Raw genomic sequence first — 18,462 nt, 5'->3', positions numbered from 1 at the left:
ATTGGCCAGACTTGACATAAATAGGTTTGAGATAGTTCCCATAGAATTAATGTTTATCAGAATAAAGGTCTGGTTGATTATAAATCAAATCAGGCACATTCGTCTCCAAATCAATTAGGTGAATTCTTACTCAAATTGGTCAATAAGTTATCCAGTAGGTGGGGCGGTCATTTCACCCCTACTTGTGTGAAGCTGCACACCAGCTGCACGGGCAGGTGGCAAGAGGAGGATACAAATTGTAATTTGAGAGCTAGGTAAATGACCAATTTTGACTCTTATTTTTTTAAAAAAAATATTTTGGTTTCCTTTTTTCCTCTAAACTCCAATTAAACTGAAATTTGAGTGGAGCATACATTGGCATCTCCCTGAGTCTATCTCTCTCATCCCCTATGCCCCTCTATTATGGAAGGAGAGAGATAGATTCAGAGAGCGCTACCATATGTTATACTCCCGAACAAAGAAAATCTTTTTTTTATAATTAAATATTGAATGAAAAAGTCTACTTATGTCCTAAATTTTGAGAAGCTAAGTGCCCGCTTGATAACTTTACTGCTGTTTCTGTTTTGGTTATGTCCTGAGAAACAGCAGAACAGTTTTTTTCTTTTCTGTGCTAAGAAATCGTTTTTGACCCGCTTGGTAAACCTGTTCTGGAAAACGTTTTTCTTTTTTCACTTTTTCCTCTTCTTCTTCTTCTCTTGGTTATAGGTCTTGTCTGCAATTGCGACCTGCTTTTAAATCTTTTATCAATGGATCGTACCTTCTGTGTGTGTTTGCTTGGCGAGTCGCTGACTTGGCCGACTTATATTTCTTCCCTTTTTTATTTTTTCCATACCCATGCATCCCTATTTTGTTCTGTTCAGTCCCAGCTTGATCTGGTTCCACAAGAGAGACACAGATCCTTCTCAGTTATTCATCTTTCCATCCCAAACTCTGGGGTCTGAATCGATTCTCTTGTGCGACCCTAGCCCTTGTTTCTTATACCCTAAATCCAACCCTACTGTCATATATCAAACTGAAATCAAATATGATATCTGTTCTACCACCAGGTATGATTTTAGTGGTTTGGCTTGATCTTTTGGGTGAATAAGTACTTTGTACTTAAGAGGGTAGTCCATTTGGATACCTACCCTGAAATTTCCCTTCGATTGGACTTTTAGTGAGGGAGGTCTTCTCGTTTCTAGTAATTGCGAAAGCATATTGAACTAGTGATTTTGTTGAAGTTTGCAGCAACGATGAAGGTTTCTTGGGTTCCTACTTCTCCGCGAAGGTTCTCAAGTGGGAAACCCTAATAACCACAGCTGTCAGTTCACTCCAGTGGATGAACACAGAAATCGTGGTTCTTAGGGTTTCTGTGAACAAAATTGCGAACAGAGAGCGAGTGACAGAAGAGAGAGAGAGGAAGAGATAGAGTGAGAGAAAGAAAGGGATAGAGTACGAGGTCGTTCTTACCTCCAAGATGAGTTGCAGGTTGTACAAGGTTTCAATGGCTAGAGGCATGAGAGGTGAGAGAGAGGTTAGAGGCGTGAACAGTTTATCGGGCACTACTTTTAATTTTCAGCACAGAACGACAGAACATGTCTCTGTCAAAAGTCTTCCAGGGAGCATAAATTTTGATTTATATTTCCAAAAACACTCACAAAAATCACTTCGTTATTAAGCGATTTTTGGGTGTTTTTCCGTTTATCATAAGATTATCAAGCGGGCTCTAAGTTATTTGCTAGGTACCAAGTATAACTAGCTTGTTGTGTTGCGTTCATGGTTTGAGATATCAATATCGAATCTCCCGTATTGAGTGATACATATGGGTATCGCTAGCCACCAATATCAATACTGCATGGATGAAATAACAGTAAAAAAACCAATTTTAAAGCAAAGGTAGACTTGTTCAATATAACTGATCCATGTCCATACCATAGCAATATCATATCGATTTTACAAGTGACCAATACCCGATCCGATACCTTGCACTGAAACCATGGTGATGTAAATACGTACTATCTTCCTATGAACAATTTATAATTAATTTTGTAGGCCGACGAAGATATACTTGGGACAACTTGGGCTTGTTGGCCCATAGGTTTTGTGGCCCACACGACCAAAATATTCAAATTTTTTTTTGGTAAAGCGACCAAAATATTCATCGGGGAAAGGAAAACGTCAGACCTCGGAAAGACTACGAAATAGGATAAGAACACGTGGCAAAACAGACAAAGACAATTAAGGTTGCAGAAAACGGTCCTCCCTGGGAGTTTCCAGTTTCCAACTTTTGACTCTTCACACCCAAACCAAAATTTGAAAAACCCTCAATCCCAACTCCAACCGCCTTTCCAATTTCCAAATCCTAGGGCCACGCCCTTGTAATTCCACCAAATTTCCAGGGGTAAATTAGTATTTTCATGTTAATCACGAGATTTCCTAGTCGAAAAGATTCTCCTGACCCCTCCTCTTTCTGCTGCACAACTCAACGTTCCAAATCTCAAGGTTAATCTCGTCATCATACACTAACAAAAGAATCTATAAAAGTAATTAAATAAAGATTGAGGCTATTTAAGTAAATTTCAATGTGAAATTTCTTAGTTCCCAAGTATTTTCCCTCTTACTTTTTAGAAAGAGCTGAAAGCGCGCGTAAACTGTAAAGAGAAAATAAAGAATTTTAAAAAGGGCAGGGAAACGAAAAAAGAATAAATGAGGAGAGAGAATAAATAGAAAACCGACTCTACTTTCTCGAAAGCCAAAACATACGAAACCCCAAGAAAACCAAGAAAAGGTGGGAAAAGATTAAAAGAAACCCTAACTAAAGCACAACGCCGCATGGTCTCCCTCTCTCTTCTATTCCTAGGTCGCTTTGGAAACCCTAATCTTAACTTTCGCTGTTCTTCGTTCTCTTCCGTCCTCTTTTCATCTTCTTCTCTATTTTGTTCCTTCTCTGATCAAAGAAATCGAGATTAGAGATTCGAGACTCGAGACTCGAGACTCGAGACTCGAAAAACATCATAAAAATCAAACTTTTGTTAAATATCAAAAACAAAAATTGAACTAACCCTTACTGTCTCAGATCTAGCCAAGATCGGCGGACCAAAAACCAGATCTGACACCAAAACAACTCAAATTCTTTGTCGTCGTTACGATCATCATCATCATGGTTGTGGACGGTAGGCCCTTGAAGAGGATTAAGAGGAGAGTCACCGCAGATCTCTACGACTTCCTGAACTTTCCTGCCTACTCCAAAGACGAACCCTCCAGTGGTGTTAACCACCCAGACGGACCTTTCAGGCTGAACGTACGATCGTTCCTCTCGAAGCATGCGCAGCTACCTCCACCTTCGTCTTTGTTCCCACATCTTCTCACATGGCAGATCTTGTTCCGGATCGGCGAGTTGGTAGAGGGACCTGATTCGTCTCCTACGGTCGTCGCTCTCGACGTCGTCGAAGAGGATGTCACCAGGTCTAGGTCTGTCTACTGCGATCAGTGCCGTGTTGGTGGTGAGTATTTTTTAGTAAATTTCTAACTATAAACCATTAAATCATTGTTTCGATTTCACATTCACACACTGTAGAGTGGATTTCTAGACTCTTTGCCGGTTTCCGGTGCCGGTTTTTTTACTTATGTTCGAGGCGGGAATGTTAGGTTTTTCCATTGCTTGGTGACGTGGCGATATTTGCGTCATTATCTCGTGATAAAGACATCTCGTGTACCGGTTTTTGCTTTTTAGATAGATTATTCTATTTATTAATTAATTTTTGGGCTTGCGAGTAATGTACCGTGAGTGGACAGCTGTCATTTTAAATATAGTAACTGCGATATTTATGAGTTTTCTCGCGATATTTTAGTGGGAAAGACTCCTTTAACCTTCACAGAGTCGCTGATGTCGACTGGTCCTGGAGTTGGTTCATGGATTGGTTCCACCTCTTTGTGCCCGGTCAAGAATGACAACGTAGTGCTTTGCACACAATTAGCAAGGCTTAAGCGTTGACACGTGTCGCGATGGTGGTTATAGGGCCTACAGTCATTTTCTCTCCTCCTAGTGATATATAGGACTTATCCACCTAAAAAATATGCTGGTGGATGCGACACGTGTACGGTTGAGAGGCCTTTAAGGGTAGTAAGATATTGCGAGTATATGCACACAAAATCTGCTGGTGATGGATTTTCTGGTCCTGAGTCCTTGACTCTAGAGTATAGGTTTGACGCGGTCCTGCATGGACTGGACCATCTCTCTCTCTCTCTCTCTCTCTCTCTCTCTTTCTCTATTTGGGCTCTTCTTAATGATATTGCATTAAACTGAACCAGTATTCTTTCAACTACAATGAACGAAGGATCTTTTCATCCAATGTCTTTTGGCAGTTAGATGAGACTCTTGGACAATGGGAAGGGCATTTCAGACATTCGTATATGAGCGAGAAAGCATTCTGACATCTAGTAGCAAGATTCTATTCATCTATGGTGAAGGTTTCCATAATTATGACATCCCATTGAGATTCTCTCTACCAGGGGTGGAGAAACTCTCTAAAAAATTAAAACAAAAGTTTTACTTCACCTATGTGAAACAAGAATCTTTGTCAATTAATGATTGTCATAATTACTCCTCGTATGTATTTTATACGAATGTCTGGATTACTCTCCTCACTGTTCCAGGAGTCCCATCCAAGTGCCAGAACTCACAAGGGAAGAGATTCTTTCTTCGTCTTGGGTGATCGAAAACTGTCTTATATTTATCCCACAATGTATGAAGCCCCATATACCCTTGGCAATGATATAGGAATCTCATCCAACCACCAGAAGTGATGAATGAAGAGATTCTCTCCATCTTGTCCTTGGTTTTTGTGCAAAGGAAAAGTACACCCATCTAGGATCCCCCTGCTAGACAAAGTTCAAACCACCTCCCAGTCATGTCGATGCCTATCCCACTTTTGTAGCGATCCAAGGTCAAGGGATTCCCCTATACCGTTTTATCGACGGTCACTGATACCGTGGGCTAAATCCATGATCCCGAATACAGTCTATATCCTAGTACTTTAAGTGGGAGGTATTAGGGAGTGTGTAGACTGCAGTTTCCAACTGGGTTGCACGATTTGGTTGCATTTTTATTTTGGATAAGTGCTTTGTTTACATTACTGAAATTGGTTACTGTGCTTTGGTTGCATTTTTTAACATGGATTGATATCTGGTAGTCGATTTTGGCCTTTTGAGTTCCAATTTTTTCTTCTATAATTTGGTTTTTTGTCACCAGAGGTCTGATCTGTCTTTCTTTCATTTGCTCTTTTTTGTGTATTATTTGGTTTGGGTATCAGGATGGAGTGGCCATCCTGTATGTGGGAAGCGTTACCACTTCATAATTCGAGCTGACAATAATTCCATTGACGGATATCACAAGCCATGTACAAGCTGTGGGGACTTGGTTCATTTGTCAGACCCAAGGTTAGAATTTTCTTAACTCTGTTTTTGACCAAAACATTTCTCTCTATCTCTCTTCTTGATGTGACCTGTGTGCTTGTGCAACACTCAGTGGTTTTGGATGGCTGATCAAAATGCGATATTTCATGAATATAATGTAATGATCATTGTATCTTTCTCATCTTTTTTTGGTAGGTGGGGAGATATAACTAGACTAAGTACTGAAATAACTTAGAATAGCTGATGCAGATATTTGTATCGCTTTTCGCCCCATTCAAACAATTGAAATCTGAAAGAAAAAAAAAATGATAACAGTGGCAATCTGAGAAATAATCTGAAGTTATCAAGGGTAAGTAATGCGCCTGTAATTAAATAGAATCTCAAAGGGCTAATGGGCAAGGACAAGAGAGGCGACACAAGGTATTTGATTTATTGATTTAGGATAGATTTGGAATGAAGTTAAAATAAAGGGTAAGAGGTAATAAAAAAGAAAGTGAAGTGTTATTTCCAGACGAGGAATAAAGAAGGGTTAAAGGAGAGGGTATCGTGGGTTTTCTATACTCTTCAAAGGGGTTTTAGGCGGTTGAACCAGAATAGGAGATTTAAAACAACCTTGAAATCAGATTCAAACAGCCATTAAATTCCAGAGCAAGAATCACCTAGCCCTCACAGTTTGAAACTAAGGGTAGGACCTCTATAGCGTGACTGCAATAGTTGTTGGAATAGAGAGAGAGAGAGAGAGAGAGAGAGAGAGAGGTGACACGTGACACAACCTTGTTTTCTTACCCATCCAGCACTCAATTAAACTTCATTCTCCAATCTGCCTCTTACGTTGCTTACTAGCCTCTCTTTAAGAGGAAAAATAAAGCACTACTAATTGTAATCTAAAACTGGATTAATAATACTAATGCAACACTATCACTAATTAACCCATTAAAACTAAAAATAGAAAAAAGATTACAAGATAAATACAATTAGTAAAAATCCTAATAAACAAATAAACTTGATATCCTATTGAACACAAAAATCCAATTGACATGGTTCACCTTCATCTAGGCATTGTTCCTGCATCAATGGCTATTTAAAAGGTGCTTGTCTTCTTCCATTGCTTCCTAGCAATGGCAGGGAGTTTATGGTTAGGGGTTGCTGATTCAACTACAGTGAGTTGTAACAATCCATGGAATTTGGCTTGGCATGGCATGGCTGAATGAATGCCTATTTTTCTCCCACTAAGTTCTTCACATTTTCTTGATGACAATTTCACATCCTTTAAATGGTGACCTTTCTTTGCTTCCCGATGCCATTTACCCTTCTACCTTGCAGTCTTTTCTATCATCTTTGTGAATAGAAAGAGAATTAACATGTCACTTAAGGGCGCCATTGGAAGGAATTTCTATCTGTTTAGATGCTTATGTTTCAATTCCTGACTCAATTCCTGACTGTGAGGACTTTGGAGCCAGAGCCAACCTAAAATGTGAAGAAACATCCCAGGCTGCCCATATCTAGCATTCTTTTGTTTTTTCTTCAGCCGAAAGGATTTTTATATGGCAGGCTTATGTTCCATGGGACAAAATTGTGTGAATCAACTTAGTGCACTCAGAACCTGATAGTTTCTACAACAATAACATGGGGCTTTGTAAATCCCTTAATTTTAAAGGGTTCAAGGCTTTCTCTAGAGAGTGCACTGATTTTCAGGTGTGTTTTTCACTTGGTAACCTAGTTTTCAACATTTATTCATTGGATATTCAATTAACACTAGTCTTGATTCTGTTGTTACATTGTTGGAATTGCAGCTTAATTTGAATTGTTGTGTCTGCAAGTGCAAGGTCGAGGTGTATTTGGTTGTGCTTAGAAGTAGAGTGGCCTCTCAGCTTATTTCTGAAGTGGAGCTTCTTGAACAAATCATGTTTCTTGTTGCAAATCCTTGGAGAATTGTTAAGGGTGTTATCAGTGATTAGTCTCTGAGAATCACAAAAACCATCATGTAACCATAAAAGGGAAATACTTTTTTGAAGTCATCTCACTGTTATTGGCTAGGCATGTTAGCCATGTACGTATAATTATGCTTTTCAGTTGATTGTACATTGCTCTTATGCTCATCCTTGATGTTGCGAGTAACAGTTGGCTTTGTTATAATATTTTGTTGTTGATGGCTGAAATTCATGCAATTTGATATCCTCCATGTCTTCTATACTATTTATTGAATGTGTCAATAATCTTTTATGCATTCTATCTTGAGAACTACGGGCATGAGAAACATATGGGCTGAAGTTTTGTTGAAGACCCTAATTTCAGTGGATGACTTGGGGATGAAAGTGTTCCCTTTGTATATCAAATATTAAGGAATTTTGAAGCACTTTGTTGAACTGTTACATTTCATCTAATATGGAACAGTGGCATGATTGTTGTCATATCTCACTGCCATGATCCTCTACTATAATTTTCATTATTTGATGCAACATTTTTCAGGTGCAAGTCCTGCAACTATGTGATGACTGCAGAAGATCTGGAAGACTGGATCTATCTTCAGTTGGAAGACACAACTCATCTATTGCATGGTGTGGTTCATTCGAATGGCTATGGCCATCTTCTCAGAGTAAATGGCCGAGAAGGTGGCTCCAAATTTCTGTCAGGATGTGACATTTTGGGCTTTTGGGATCGGCTGTGTGGGACACTTGGAGTCAGGTAAGGACCATTGCTCGTATCCACTTCGTTTTTCTATGTTGGTTTAATCTGAAGTACTACAGTATAATGACCCAACATAAATACTTTTTTCACTTCATAATTCTGTTGTAAAAGCAAGTCTATCATTCCTTTCCCTGGGTTGCATTGCTGCAAATGTTGGACATATGGTAGGGATACTCTTATGAAAAACTCAGAGAACTATCAAATCTGCAAATGTTTGACATTAGGTTGGGATCCTCTTAGGAAAAACTTGTAGAACTATCAAATCTTCTTCAATGTTATCATAGAAGTGGTGAAGGGTATTTTCATGTTTAAGTTTGGAAGTTGAAAACTTTGGGCGTGTGGTGGGGGAGAGGGGTTGGGATTATTTCAGAAAAAGCTGGGATTGCTTGCTGCTGTTAATGGCAGATATCAACAGTGCAGGCGATTGGACTTAATTTTGCCTAAAGCATGAGTTACTAATCTTGCTAGTCTTTACATTTACTAATTGCATTTTTTTGCCATTTTCCCTTAATTAGGAAGGTGAGTGTGATCGATGTATCAAAGAAATATGGGCTGGAGTACCGCGTTCTTCATGCGATAACAAATGGCCTCCCATGGTATGGTAATTGGGGCTTTGAGTTTGGAGCTGGTAGCTTTGCTCTAACTGTGGATACCTACCGGAAAGCTGTTGATTCTCTATCTCATATGCCCCTAAACCTCTTTCTCTCCCAAGCGCGGAAACCTCGCACACGTCTTCAGGATGTGATTTCATTCTACCAGGCCATGTCGGAAAGTGAGCTCATAACAACACGAGATCTATTCCGCTTTTTGATGAAGCTGATTCATGATGCCCACAAGCAGGGAGTTCTTGGCAGAACCTGTAGGAAGAATGAATCCTCTAATTCAACAGTCTTATGTTCGTGGACAGTTGATGATATTGACCGGGTTGAACAAGCCATGATTAAGGTGCTCCGAGCAGTTGGAGCATGGAGTGGTTCTCGCTGGGTGTCGTGGCGTGCTCTCAGGGGTGCTGTTACAAAGGTTGGTTCCCCTGAGCTCCTTGATTACTGTCTTAAGGAAATAGGAGGAAAATTGACATCAGATGGCATGGCTGTTTGTACCCGGTGCAACCCTGATACTGATGCTATTGAATACAGGTAAAGGTCTTAACTCACTTCTTTTTTGAGTTATCAAGCGATTAAGGTTCTGATATGTGTATCCGTGGTTTCCATCTTATGCAGACTTGAACCTGCAAGGGTCGTTGAAAATATTCATGGGGATTCGACTTCTTTGAGCTCAAACTGCCTATCAGAAGACCATCTTCTGCGTGACCTAAAATTTTTATTTGATTCTCTTCTTCACCCTCAAACCATGGTGAACTATAGACCTCAATATGCACGAGAGCTTGCGCTCAGTTCAGCAGCAAAGCTACTAGACTCCAAGCAGTTTGTCAAGGACTATGCCAAGTGTGATCATAAGGATGCCTCTGTGAATCCTTTTGCAATTCGCTTATCTTGCGTGGTGGAGCTACTTGATCACCCTAAAGATTACACTGCTCCGCCACCTGAGCTCATTGTATTACCACTTAACGCAACTGTGGCTGATCTTAAGGTTGAAGCTACCAAAGCCTTTCAAGAAGCATACGTGTTATTTAGGAGATTCCAAGCAGAAGAGTTGCTTGACTATGGTTTTGTTGATGACTCGACTCATGTTAAGTTCCTTGTTGGCTTGAGTGGATCTGTTCGGGTACGAGGTAAATGCCTTGGTAATCATGGGCTACGACGGTTTCGGATGGAAAGGGGAATTGAAAACTGGACGGTTGATTGCACTTGTGGAGCTAAAGATGACGATGGTGAAAGGATGTTGGCCTGTGATGCATGTGGTGTATGGCAGCACACTAGATGTGCAGGCATTGACGACTTTGCTGTGGTGCCAGCAAGATTTGTATGTGGGAAATGTGAAGTTAATCATTGCACTACTTCACCTACCTCTGAAGGTGGAAGACAATGCAAAGATGAATCCGTTGCTGCTGCAAACGTTGGGTTTGAGAATAATTTGACAATGCCTTTCCGTGTCCGATGAAGAAATGTATCTGTATATTTGTAGATGTACAGTTTCCCATCATGGGATGCCATTTTGGCATAAATAATGTATAGTTGATCAGTGAACATAAACGGGTTTGGAATTAGGTTCAGAATCATCTTTTTTTCTTTTTCCTACCCATCTTTTTTGAGGGTGTATGTTGGATATACTACCTTTATTTGGTTTTTTTCTTTCTAATTTCTATGTTTCTCTAGTGTAAGAAAAATTCTGAGTTTCAGTAACATCAAACTGGTCTGTTCACGGTGTACAACTTCCAATGTGCACAAGTTGGAACTGAAACAGACTTCCCTAGTTACAAAAGGCAATTCGAACTACTAATATAACGAAAGGACAAAAAAGGGAAAATGAAAATAAAACACCATAACAACGATAAAGAGTGAACTCACAACTAGTCATTCGGGTCCAGGATCTATAATGTCCGGTGCCTGTTGATGCTGTTGCTGCTCAGGTTGAACAGGTAAATCAAGCTTGGCTTCTTCTGAAAGAGGCATAACAGATGGTTCCTTGGATGGGGAGAGGCTTCTCACTGTCCGACAGAGACTCGAATATTTTTTGACAACATCCTTGTACAAATTAAGCAATATCTCAACATCCGTGACAGTTAGATCTCCAGGCTTAGCTTCCATGAAAGGATAATCTCCCTCATCTGACAAAGAAAAAACCATTTAATACTAGTTATTATAACACTCTTACAAATGCATTCTCAAAATGGAACATAAGGCACAGGGGAAACCATGTAATAAAGCAGTTGGCTGTCAATGGGCTTTATTAGAATCCAAATTGCCAAATCAAAATATTGTAAATATTCTTCAAAGCTGACAATGGTTTTCTATTGGACCAAATGATGATGTTTACGAGATCTTATGTGAAAACTCATAATGACTGACCATAAGCGAAAACCATCCCAAATAGGAAATTTTTTCCTCTCTTGTCCGCTGCCGGGACAGGACCATGCTGTCCCCTCACATGGGGGCATAAAATGACGACTTAACCTCGCCCGAGCAGTGTGTTCGGGCAGGGGGATAGGTCGTCATTTCGTACCCCATATGAGGGGACAGCACAGTCCTGTCCGGGCAGCGGACAGGAGAGGATAACGATTCTCCCAAATAGGCAGAAGGCTCACAAGTGGCAAGAAAAATAGAATGGATTACATGGGCCAATCAACATCCCTTGCTCTACCAAGATGAAGGTTTAGAACTCACCAAGAGCATTGATCTCCTCACTAAGCTTTCTTGAGAAATGACCTTGATATGTGGGCCTAGCTGACTGCAGTGTGGGGCACGGGTCTTTTCGTGTGTCACCTTTAGTCAACCTTGCTGCAAGCATGTTCTCTTGAAATTCTGCTTCATCGATGGAGAGAGAGTTGCCATCCAAGTCAACAATAAACAATTTGGCAGACATGACATTTGTAAAGTGATAAGCAACTTCTGAGACGAGTTTTGACTGCCGCCTGAATAGTTGGATGAATTTGAGGTTGGAATGCAACTGAGGGGGGTTGGCCTGTCAATGAAGCATTTCAGTTGGTGATAATGCACATATAAATTGATAATAAACAATGGGCACTAATCCTGAAAATACAGTACCAATGATATCCCTAACTTGAGAGACAAACCGAGTCACACTCCTAATGAACTAAAACTTATTTGAGTAAAAATCCTGACACACTGAATCATTTGAGAAATTGACCGTAGTGAACAAATCACAGGACCAGAACCTCCGTATCTCATTTGAAGGTTACTAAATGAATCCAGAAATGTACCATAACCATTAAAAACCTTAAATGCCTCAAAATCTGACAGGCAATAAACCGCCAGCTGCACTAAGCATGGCACAGCTATTGTGCTACCATTTTCCCAACCTTCTTCACTCTACAATCCTAGATCAATAAAATTTGGAAGTTCAAACTACTGCCACTACCAGAGTCTGCACTAGGTATGGGTAGATATATTTTGGTAATCAGTACATAAGAATAATTTCCCCCCAAAACTTCATACCTGAAAGGAAGAATTTTAACCAAAATATGCCACATGATCAATCAGTAACAGCTTATCATTAGATCCAGGGGAAAGTCTTCCTACACCGGACGAAGTTGATAATACCCCCACAGATCGTGTGCGATACCCTCTCCCGCCCTTCCAAAGGCCACAGTCAAGGGATTCTCCCTTGATCATGGCTGAAGGAAAACTCGGTCCTTACATCTATGTAAAAATATATATATATATCTCACAACATGTCAAGTACACAATCCGTTTTTTACTTTTTTGGTTGATAGTTCACAGTCAGTTTGATCCGTCACTATGAAAGACTAGAAATGAAATGAACCTTATGAACAAAGATTTGTAACAACATCACATTAGATGGAAAGTCCTTGTAACTTCAAAAAAGTCTGGTCCATAAAAATCACACTGTCAAGTCTTTCAAGATCAAATCACATTAAAAAAATAACCTCGACTTTACTAAGCCTTATCACACAATGAAACAAGAAAGATACTACATTTTGAATTATCAGACAACCGGCAGAACCAATTATTACCAAGGAGACCTTGCCTTGATGGTAACATAAATAAGAACCGGAAGGAAGTCATCAGCCCCGGCTAGAACATGATGTGCTGACATTGAAACATTGAGAAGCAAATTGTTGATGACCCTGCAACAATTCAAAACACACAGAAGCTTCTCACGAGGAGATTTGAAGGCATTCATTTTCTGCAGCTCTTTCTCTGCAAGCTGTGAGAAGGAAAAAACGCTTTCAGAGAAAGGAGTGTAGTCCTACAAATGATACATCCTAACCCGAGTTGCTTTTAGAGAATCTGAGCCAAATCCATACTTATGGAATTGCAACCAATTCGTGATACATGTCCAACAGAATTATGGGATAGAAATGGATACTTGTGCAATTATGATTCATTTGAGACATATCATACAGCACATCATACATGTGGCCAGACCAAACAAACATAGTGTAAAGTATGTCTTGTATTCCAAGGATCCGAGTGCGATGCGGATCCGACCGGACCCGACATATTTTGTGGCGTGCGACCTGAAGGGAGAAAAAAATTTGAGATTTAGTTCGTGACGCGGAGGGTAATTTTTGTAGCCGTATTTATAAGGCACTTTTCTCTCATTCTAGGGTTAGACAAAATAACTTGTATCTTCATTTTGTTTAGTGAAAAGTTTGCCGCTGCTCTTCCCGTGGACGTAAGTTTCTTGCGAAACCGAACCACGTAAATCTTGTGTGTTTGCGATTGTCTTGCTTGTTGCTTTCTCTGATCCCATATTTGGCCATCTTGTGTGATTTTGTTTTAACACATAGGCCCTCAAACAGCCCAATATATGTAATTGTTAAGGCCTCCCATCCCTCATAGGGCAGTGATGGTCCAACAAACTAAACTCAACTTGAAAGAAGGTTTTCTTTTTTTTCTTGGGGATAAATGAATTGCTTTTGTTGTTGAAAATGTTTTAAAAAAGTACTGGGTCTCGGAGCATTCAGGCCCAGCAGTTGGCAATCCAAACAGTCCGAAGGTATAATAGCATGTCGGGAAGGCCCATGCCCAAGTTCACCCTATTTAATAATGGGGTGACTAGGCCAAACCCAATAACAGCCCATTTATCAATTGAGTTGTGCAGGGCAGGTTAGAGCAGGTCGGCTAGCCAGCCAGGTACAGAAGTACAGAACTGCCACTACTACAATGCAGAATTTCACTAATTTTGATTTTTCCTGTCCTCAGTCTTGTTCGGTTTCGGTTGGTTCGTTTCTACTCTTAAGGTTCAGGTAAGAATAACTCTTGGATTCTCAAGTTTATAGTCTTTATAAAAATCCATCTCCACCTATGTTGTGCCCTTCCTCCCAAAGCATTCCGTCTGACATACGTACTGGTATCACCCTAAAAAAGTGCAGGGCCTCAGATCATTCTGGTCCAGCAGTTGGCAACCCAAACAGTTTGAAGGTATACTAGCATGTTGGGTCCAATGTCCATGCCTAAGTCCAGCCCATTTAATAATGGGGTGACCGAGCCAAACCCAATAACAGCCCACTATCAATTGAGTTATGCAGAGCAGGTTAGAGCAGGTTGGCTAGCCAGGTGGGTAGAGAGCTGCCACTACTACAATGCAGAATTTCACTAATTTTGATTTTTCCTGTCTTCAGTCTTGTACGGTTCAGGTTGGTCCTTTTATACTCTTGTTTGGGTCATGTTTAAAAATAATCAGGTCAGTTAAATATCATAAATAAAGGTGGAATACAATACTATGTGGATCTACGGCTATTTTGGGTATTTGAGTTTTACATCCTCATCTTGTTCTTTGAGCAACTTAATCACAGTTTTATTTAAGGGAACCAATGATTTACCCCCAGTCATCCCTACAATTTGTTCCTATCAACCCTAGTTCAAACTCTATCCTGAACAATGATTTTCCTTATCCTTCAATCCAAGCATTCAACTCCCAAACCTAATCACCTTCCAATTTTCCCTGGGTAGGAATATAACATCATTTCGAAGTGCACTCCAAACTCAAACCATAGGTACATACCAAGTCCTATTAGTCTACACCTTAAACTCAGCTGAACCTTTTCCTATCACCATTTCATTCCTTTGTTGTCCGGCCTTTTTTTTTTCTAAAACAAACCTGCCAATTATCTTAGCAAAATGTCCCAGCCAGTTTGTTCCTAATTCATACAGGATTAAATTCAAAGACCCAGTGTCATCAAACCAAGATCTGACCCAAATGTGAAGAAGGATCTGATTTAAGTTCCAAAACCAGTTAATGTGGAAACAGGTAAGTTAGTTAAGGGTACCTTAAGAGTTGTTCTTTTCCCAATGTTACAGTACCAGATGAGGGATATCATCTAAAGCTTTACACCTGATTTGAGTGATACTAATTCAGATGTAGAAGGGCCTAATTACCTAATTCTATTCTAATCTAGTACTAATTTCTCCAACTTCGATATCGAATTTCTTACAGGCCGATACCTGATCTTCCGTTGACAGAAATCTTCTTATGAGCTAAATTCTAAACACTTAGATATACTGAAATTATAAAGCTACTGTTACAGACTTTTTTAAGTGCTGATGAATTGCACAAAGCTTCACTTCCTTTCCATCGTCTCGTAACTAATTAATTATCTGAGGCCTTAATTTGTTCTTCATCAACCTGTGTTTAAAGCTTACAATTCCTTAGACCTAACTGCTGTAGAGAACAGCAATCTGTATAGCTTTCTTTTGGTGCAAAGATAAAACAGATGCTGTATCAAAGACCAAGAGAAGGAGAACATGACCTGCAATGATGTTTCCTTGTAACATTAGGAGTTAATATCAGTCTTGATCGTTGGGTTAGAAATTAGGTGTTATTATGATCTTTGATTGTTAGTACATCTCATAATCTTGGCTGGAATTGTATCAGTCCTTTTCCAGTCTGGTTTTTGAAAGTTTTGTTAGTCCTAGCTGAACCAGGAGTTCTTTAGGCTGCTTGACAGGTTTATTTTATCAGTTAATTTTGTTTCTGTTTCATTTTCAGTCTAGGAATTGGACTAGGTCAGACCAAGTCAGTCATGAGTCTTTCCTATCCAAAACTATAAATATATGTACAGGCATACAACTCCTCCTCCTCCCCCTCCCTCCCAAAGATTTTATGGAAAGGAGCTTAAGTTTTTCTTCAAGCTGTTGTGGATTCAATATTTCTCTGAGTGGATTTCTCAGGTTCAACATGGTGGATTCCAAGGGGGTATCAGGAGGATTCCTTGCCTTATTTTCTATTCTTCTATCTTCATAATCTGTCTTAACAGGTCAGTTTTACTCTAACCTTCAAACTCCTGTGGCACCCCAGTTTCTGTCAAGTTTTCCTTATAGTTTGCTGTCTCTCTATCTCACTGAATACTGATTAGAATTGGCTCAAATTTGAAACATAGGCTTCTGATAATCTGATCTCTTTGATTTCTGATTTATTCTGCTGAGTTTGATTAGCTAGACTACTAGATATTATTCTGTTCTCCTACTGGCACTAGGAGGAGTCTGCACAAGCCATATTAGACCTCTGTTTGCTGAGATTTCTGCAGACGTATTCTACTCGTACAAATTAGCACTTGACCAGAAAATTAAACCTATCTGATTTCTCTGCTTCAAGTTATTAATTTCTCCCTAAAATGCTCTATTCCTTTGTTTTGGGTGATCCTGGTTCTGCTAATGAGTTTTGGGTCTTCTATTTTGGTACATTTTGCATTAACAGTATTCCTTTGCTGCAAGATCTTAGTTAACCCAACCATACCATGTCATCATGAGTGTCAGGAGAGAGAAGTCCATCCTGTTATTATTATCTGCATAAGTGAAGGAATCAAGACAGGACTTTTGCGGAATAGTTCAACTTACAATAGCACATGGAATAAAATCCAGGCCATGTTCAATTTTAAAACTTATATAACAATTAACAATCTAAGAATCACAAAAGATTGAATAAAATTTAATATCTAAAAGAAAGGGATAATGCATACCAGCCATGAAGTTTCATTATGAAGAGCTTCAGGTATATCCAAATGTTCAGGTCTAACAAACTTTTGCAACAAATTTATTTTCTCCGAGATCTCTTGATCAACCTTAGTATCCTCTTGAGAGGAAGCAAATGTACGGGCATACAATTTTGTCATGACATACTTCTCCAAGCCCTATAATACACACACAGAACTTTACTCCCCAAAAGTATACATAGAAAAGATGAGTAAAATCTACAAGAGAAAAAGAGAAGGGAAGAAGACCGGGTGAGAGGGAGGAGAAGATTTTATACCATATCAATATTTAGAACATCCATAACTTTAACATGGCTTGAGTAAGTATATTGAGTCCAGTGCACTATTAACAAAAGCTTTGCATATCTAAAGTACCAGGATGAGAGTAAAAAATCGAATCTACTTTTGTGTAGAAGTAGAAAGGTTTATCATCAGGATAGATACAAAAGTTTACATGGAAAATGGATACAAATTCCTTTGAGAAACTAAATAATTATATGTATTGAAACAGCAAAGGTTATGGCAACTTATATGATGGAAAAACATTCAGTCAACAATTTATGTTCTTGTGCATTAGCAAGTACTGGGTACAAATCCACCAAAAAAGTCAAAATAAAGGGCAGGGAGGACATATTTCACATACATGTACCATGTTTCTCCTGGAACTTGATGGACAAGGAACATGTTGAGTAATATCCATTACACCATTCTCACTATAAAATTTCCCTACATATTACTCAGGAATCAGCTACATATGGCAGCAATTCAAACAACTGATCGAACAAAATTAAGCTAATCAATAAGTCTCAAAAAAGTTACAAAATCCAACAAAGTCGAAAATGCAACGTACGTAAGATGATAGCCTTACATGCTACAATATAGATCATTTACCTCGACGGCACAGTCAATTTCTTCCTCAGAGGCACCAGACCATAATGGATGATCACTAATAGACGTCTCCATTGTTGAAAGGAAGTCTTGTAGCCTTTTGCTATCATTTTCGGAGTTGGAAGTATGAAATGAAAAGGATACAATGAAGCTGCAATACAGTACCACTGAAGTATTAAAAATCCAATCAACAATGAAAAAACAGCCCCAGAAAAAATTTACATAATGAAATAAAAAGGGCACTGCTGAAACATCAGCAAAACCAGTACCAAGAAACTGAAATGACAGTTGAGATGGGTCAGAAGGATATCTACTTAAAACGATACATTTAAATTTTCAGAATATTTTCTTTGTAACTAAAAGTGGTCAAAAGATTGTTTTAACCAATTTTCCTTTTTCACCCATGATCATATTTCCTATTCTCTTTTTTGGTGGGTTTTTTGGCAACTTCCCCACTCTCTCTCCCCCCTTCCCCTCCGGCTCTCCTTCCTCCTTCGCCATACCTCTCCCTCCCCCTCCCCCACCCCATCTACCGCATCTTCCTCCCCCTACAACTCCCCACCACAACCCTGACCTCCCTCTCCCGCATCCCTGCAACTACCCACCCCAACCCTGCCCCTGCTCCGCCCTGCCCATCACATCTCCCTTCGCAGGTCGCCCTCTGAATATACGATGATGTTCTGCTTGAACACCGACTCTGCTATGTGATATGGTTTTTAGCATAGGAAAAAGATAAGGAACCTCTGGTTTTGAATAGTGGGGCTGTGCTCAGAAGTTCTGATTTTGAAGATGGGTTGTCATCGCGTCAGTCTTCCATGTCTTGCTCGTCCTATGATGCTTCGAATTTTCAGAGAGGGGGACTCCACCGAGAATTTGGTTGTAGAATAAAAAATTTAGGAGATGGAACAATGTTT

General features: G+C 39.6%; 2 protein-coding genes and 1 long non-coding RNA gene across 4 annotated transcripts in view; 1 reads left to right on the top strand and 2 right to left on the bottom strand.

Moving 5' to 3' along the window:
- Positions 1-701: 701 nt before the first annotated feature.
- Positions 702-5,583, bottom strand: LOC122668022. The gene is made up of 3 exons (XR_006333891.1): positions 5,454-5,583; positions 4,190-4,195; positions 702-712 (listed from the first exon to the last, which is right to left on the bottom strand). It is a non-coding gene; the product is annotated as an uncharacterized LOC122668022 (long non-coding RNA).
- On the top strand, positions 3,008-10,168 carry LOC122668020 (PHD finger protein At1g33420-like). The gene is made up of 5 exons (XM_043864541.1): positions 3,008-3,482; positions 5,292-5,418; positions 7,864-8,079; positions 8,598-9,218; positions 9,303-10,168. Exons 1-5 carry the CDS (start codon positions 3,140-3,142, stop codon positions 10,141-10,143), a joined length of 2,148 nt encoding a protein of 715 aa, XP_043720476.1. The 5' UTR covers positions 3,008-3,139; the 3' UTR covers positions 10,144-10,168.
- Positions 10,169-10,529: 361 nt separating this feature from the next.
- Positions 10,530-18,462, bottom strand: part of LOC122667686 (vacuolar protein sorting-associated protein 9A-like) — a 14,704-nt gene continuing 6,771 nt past the window's right edge. For both annotated transcript variants that reach the window (XM_043864065.1, XM_043864066.1), the window contains exons 2-6: positions 17,552-17,699; positions 16,649-16,819; positions 12,712-12,891; positions 11,367-11,664; positions 10,530-10,810 (exon numbers count right to left, since the gene is read on the bottom strand). In XM_043864065.1, the coding sequence (XP_043720000.1) occupies positions 10,557-10,810; positions 11,367-11,664; positions 12,712-12,891; positions 16,649-16,819; positions 17,552-17,699 (1,051 nt within the window). In that variant the 3' untranslated portion in view covers positions 10,530-10,556. The remainder of the gene's footprint in view (positions 10,811-11,366; positions 11,665-12,711; positions 12,892-16,648; positions 16,820-17,551; positions 17,700-18,462) is intronic.

This window comes from Telopea speciosissima, chromosome 7 (assembly GCF_018873765.1).
Source record: "Telopea speciosissima isolate NSW1024214 ecotype Mountain lineage chromosome 7, Tspe_v1, whole genome shotgun sequence".
NCBI lineage: Eukaryota > Viridiplantae > Streptophyta > Magnoliopsida > Proteales > Proteaceae > Telopea > Telopea speciosissima.
This window is presented reverse-complemented; position numbering and strand designations above follow the sequence as displayed.

What these genes read in the sequence shown, in the direction of transcription:
- LOC122668020 (XM_043864541.1), top strand. Translation starts at nt 3,140, where the DNA reads ATGGTTGTGGACGGTAGGCCCTTGAAGAGGATTAAGAGGAGAGTCACC. An exon ending in TGTGGGACACTTGGAGTCAG is followed by an intron (nt 8,080 to 8,597) that starts GTAAGGACCATT and finishes TCCCTTAATTAG; the next exon opens with GAAGGTGAGTGTGATCGATG. An exon ending in ACTGATGCTATTGAATACAG is followed by an intron (nt 9,219 to 9,302) that starts GTAAAGGTCTTA and finishes CATCTTATGCAG; the next exon opens with ACTTGAACCTGCAAGGGTCG.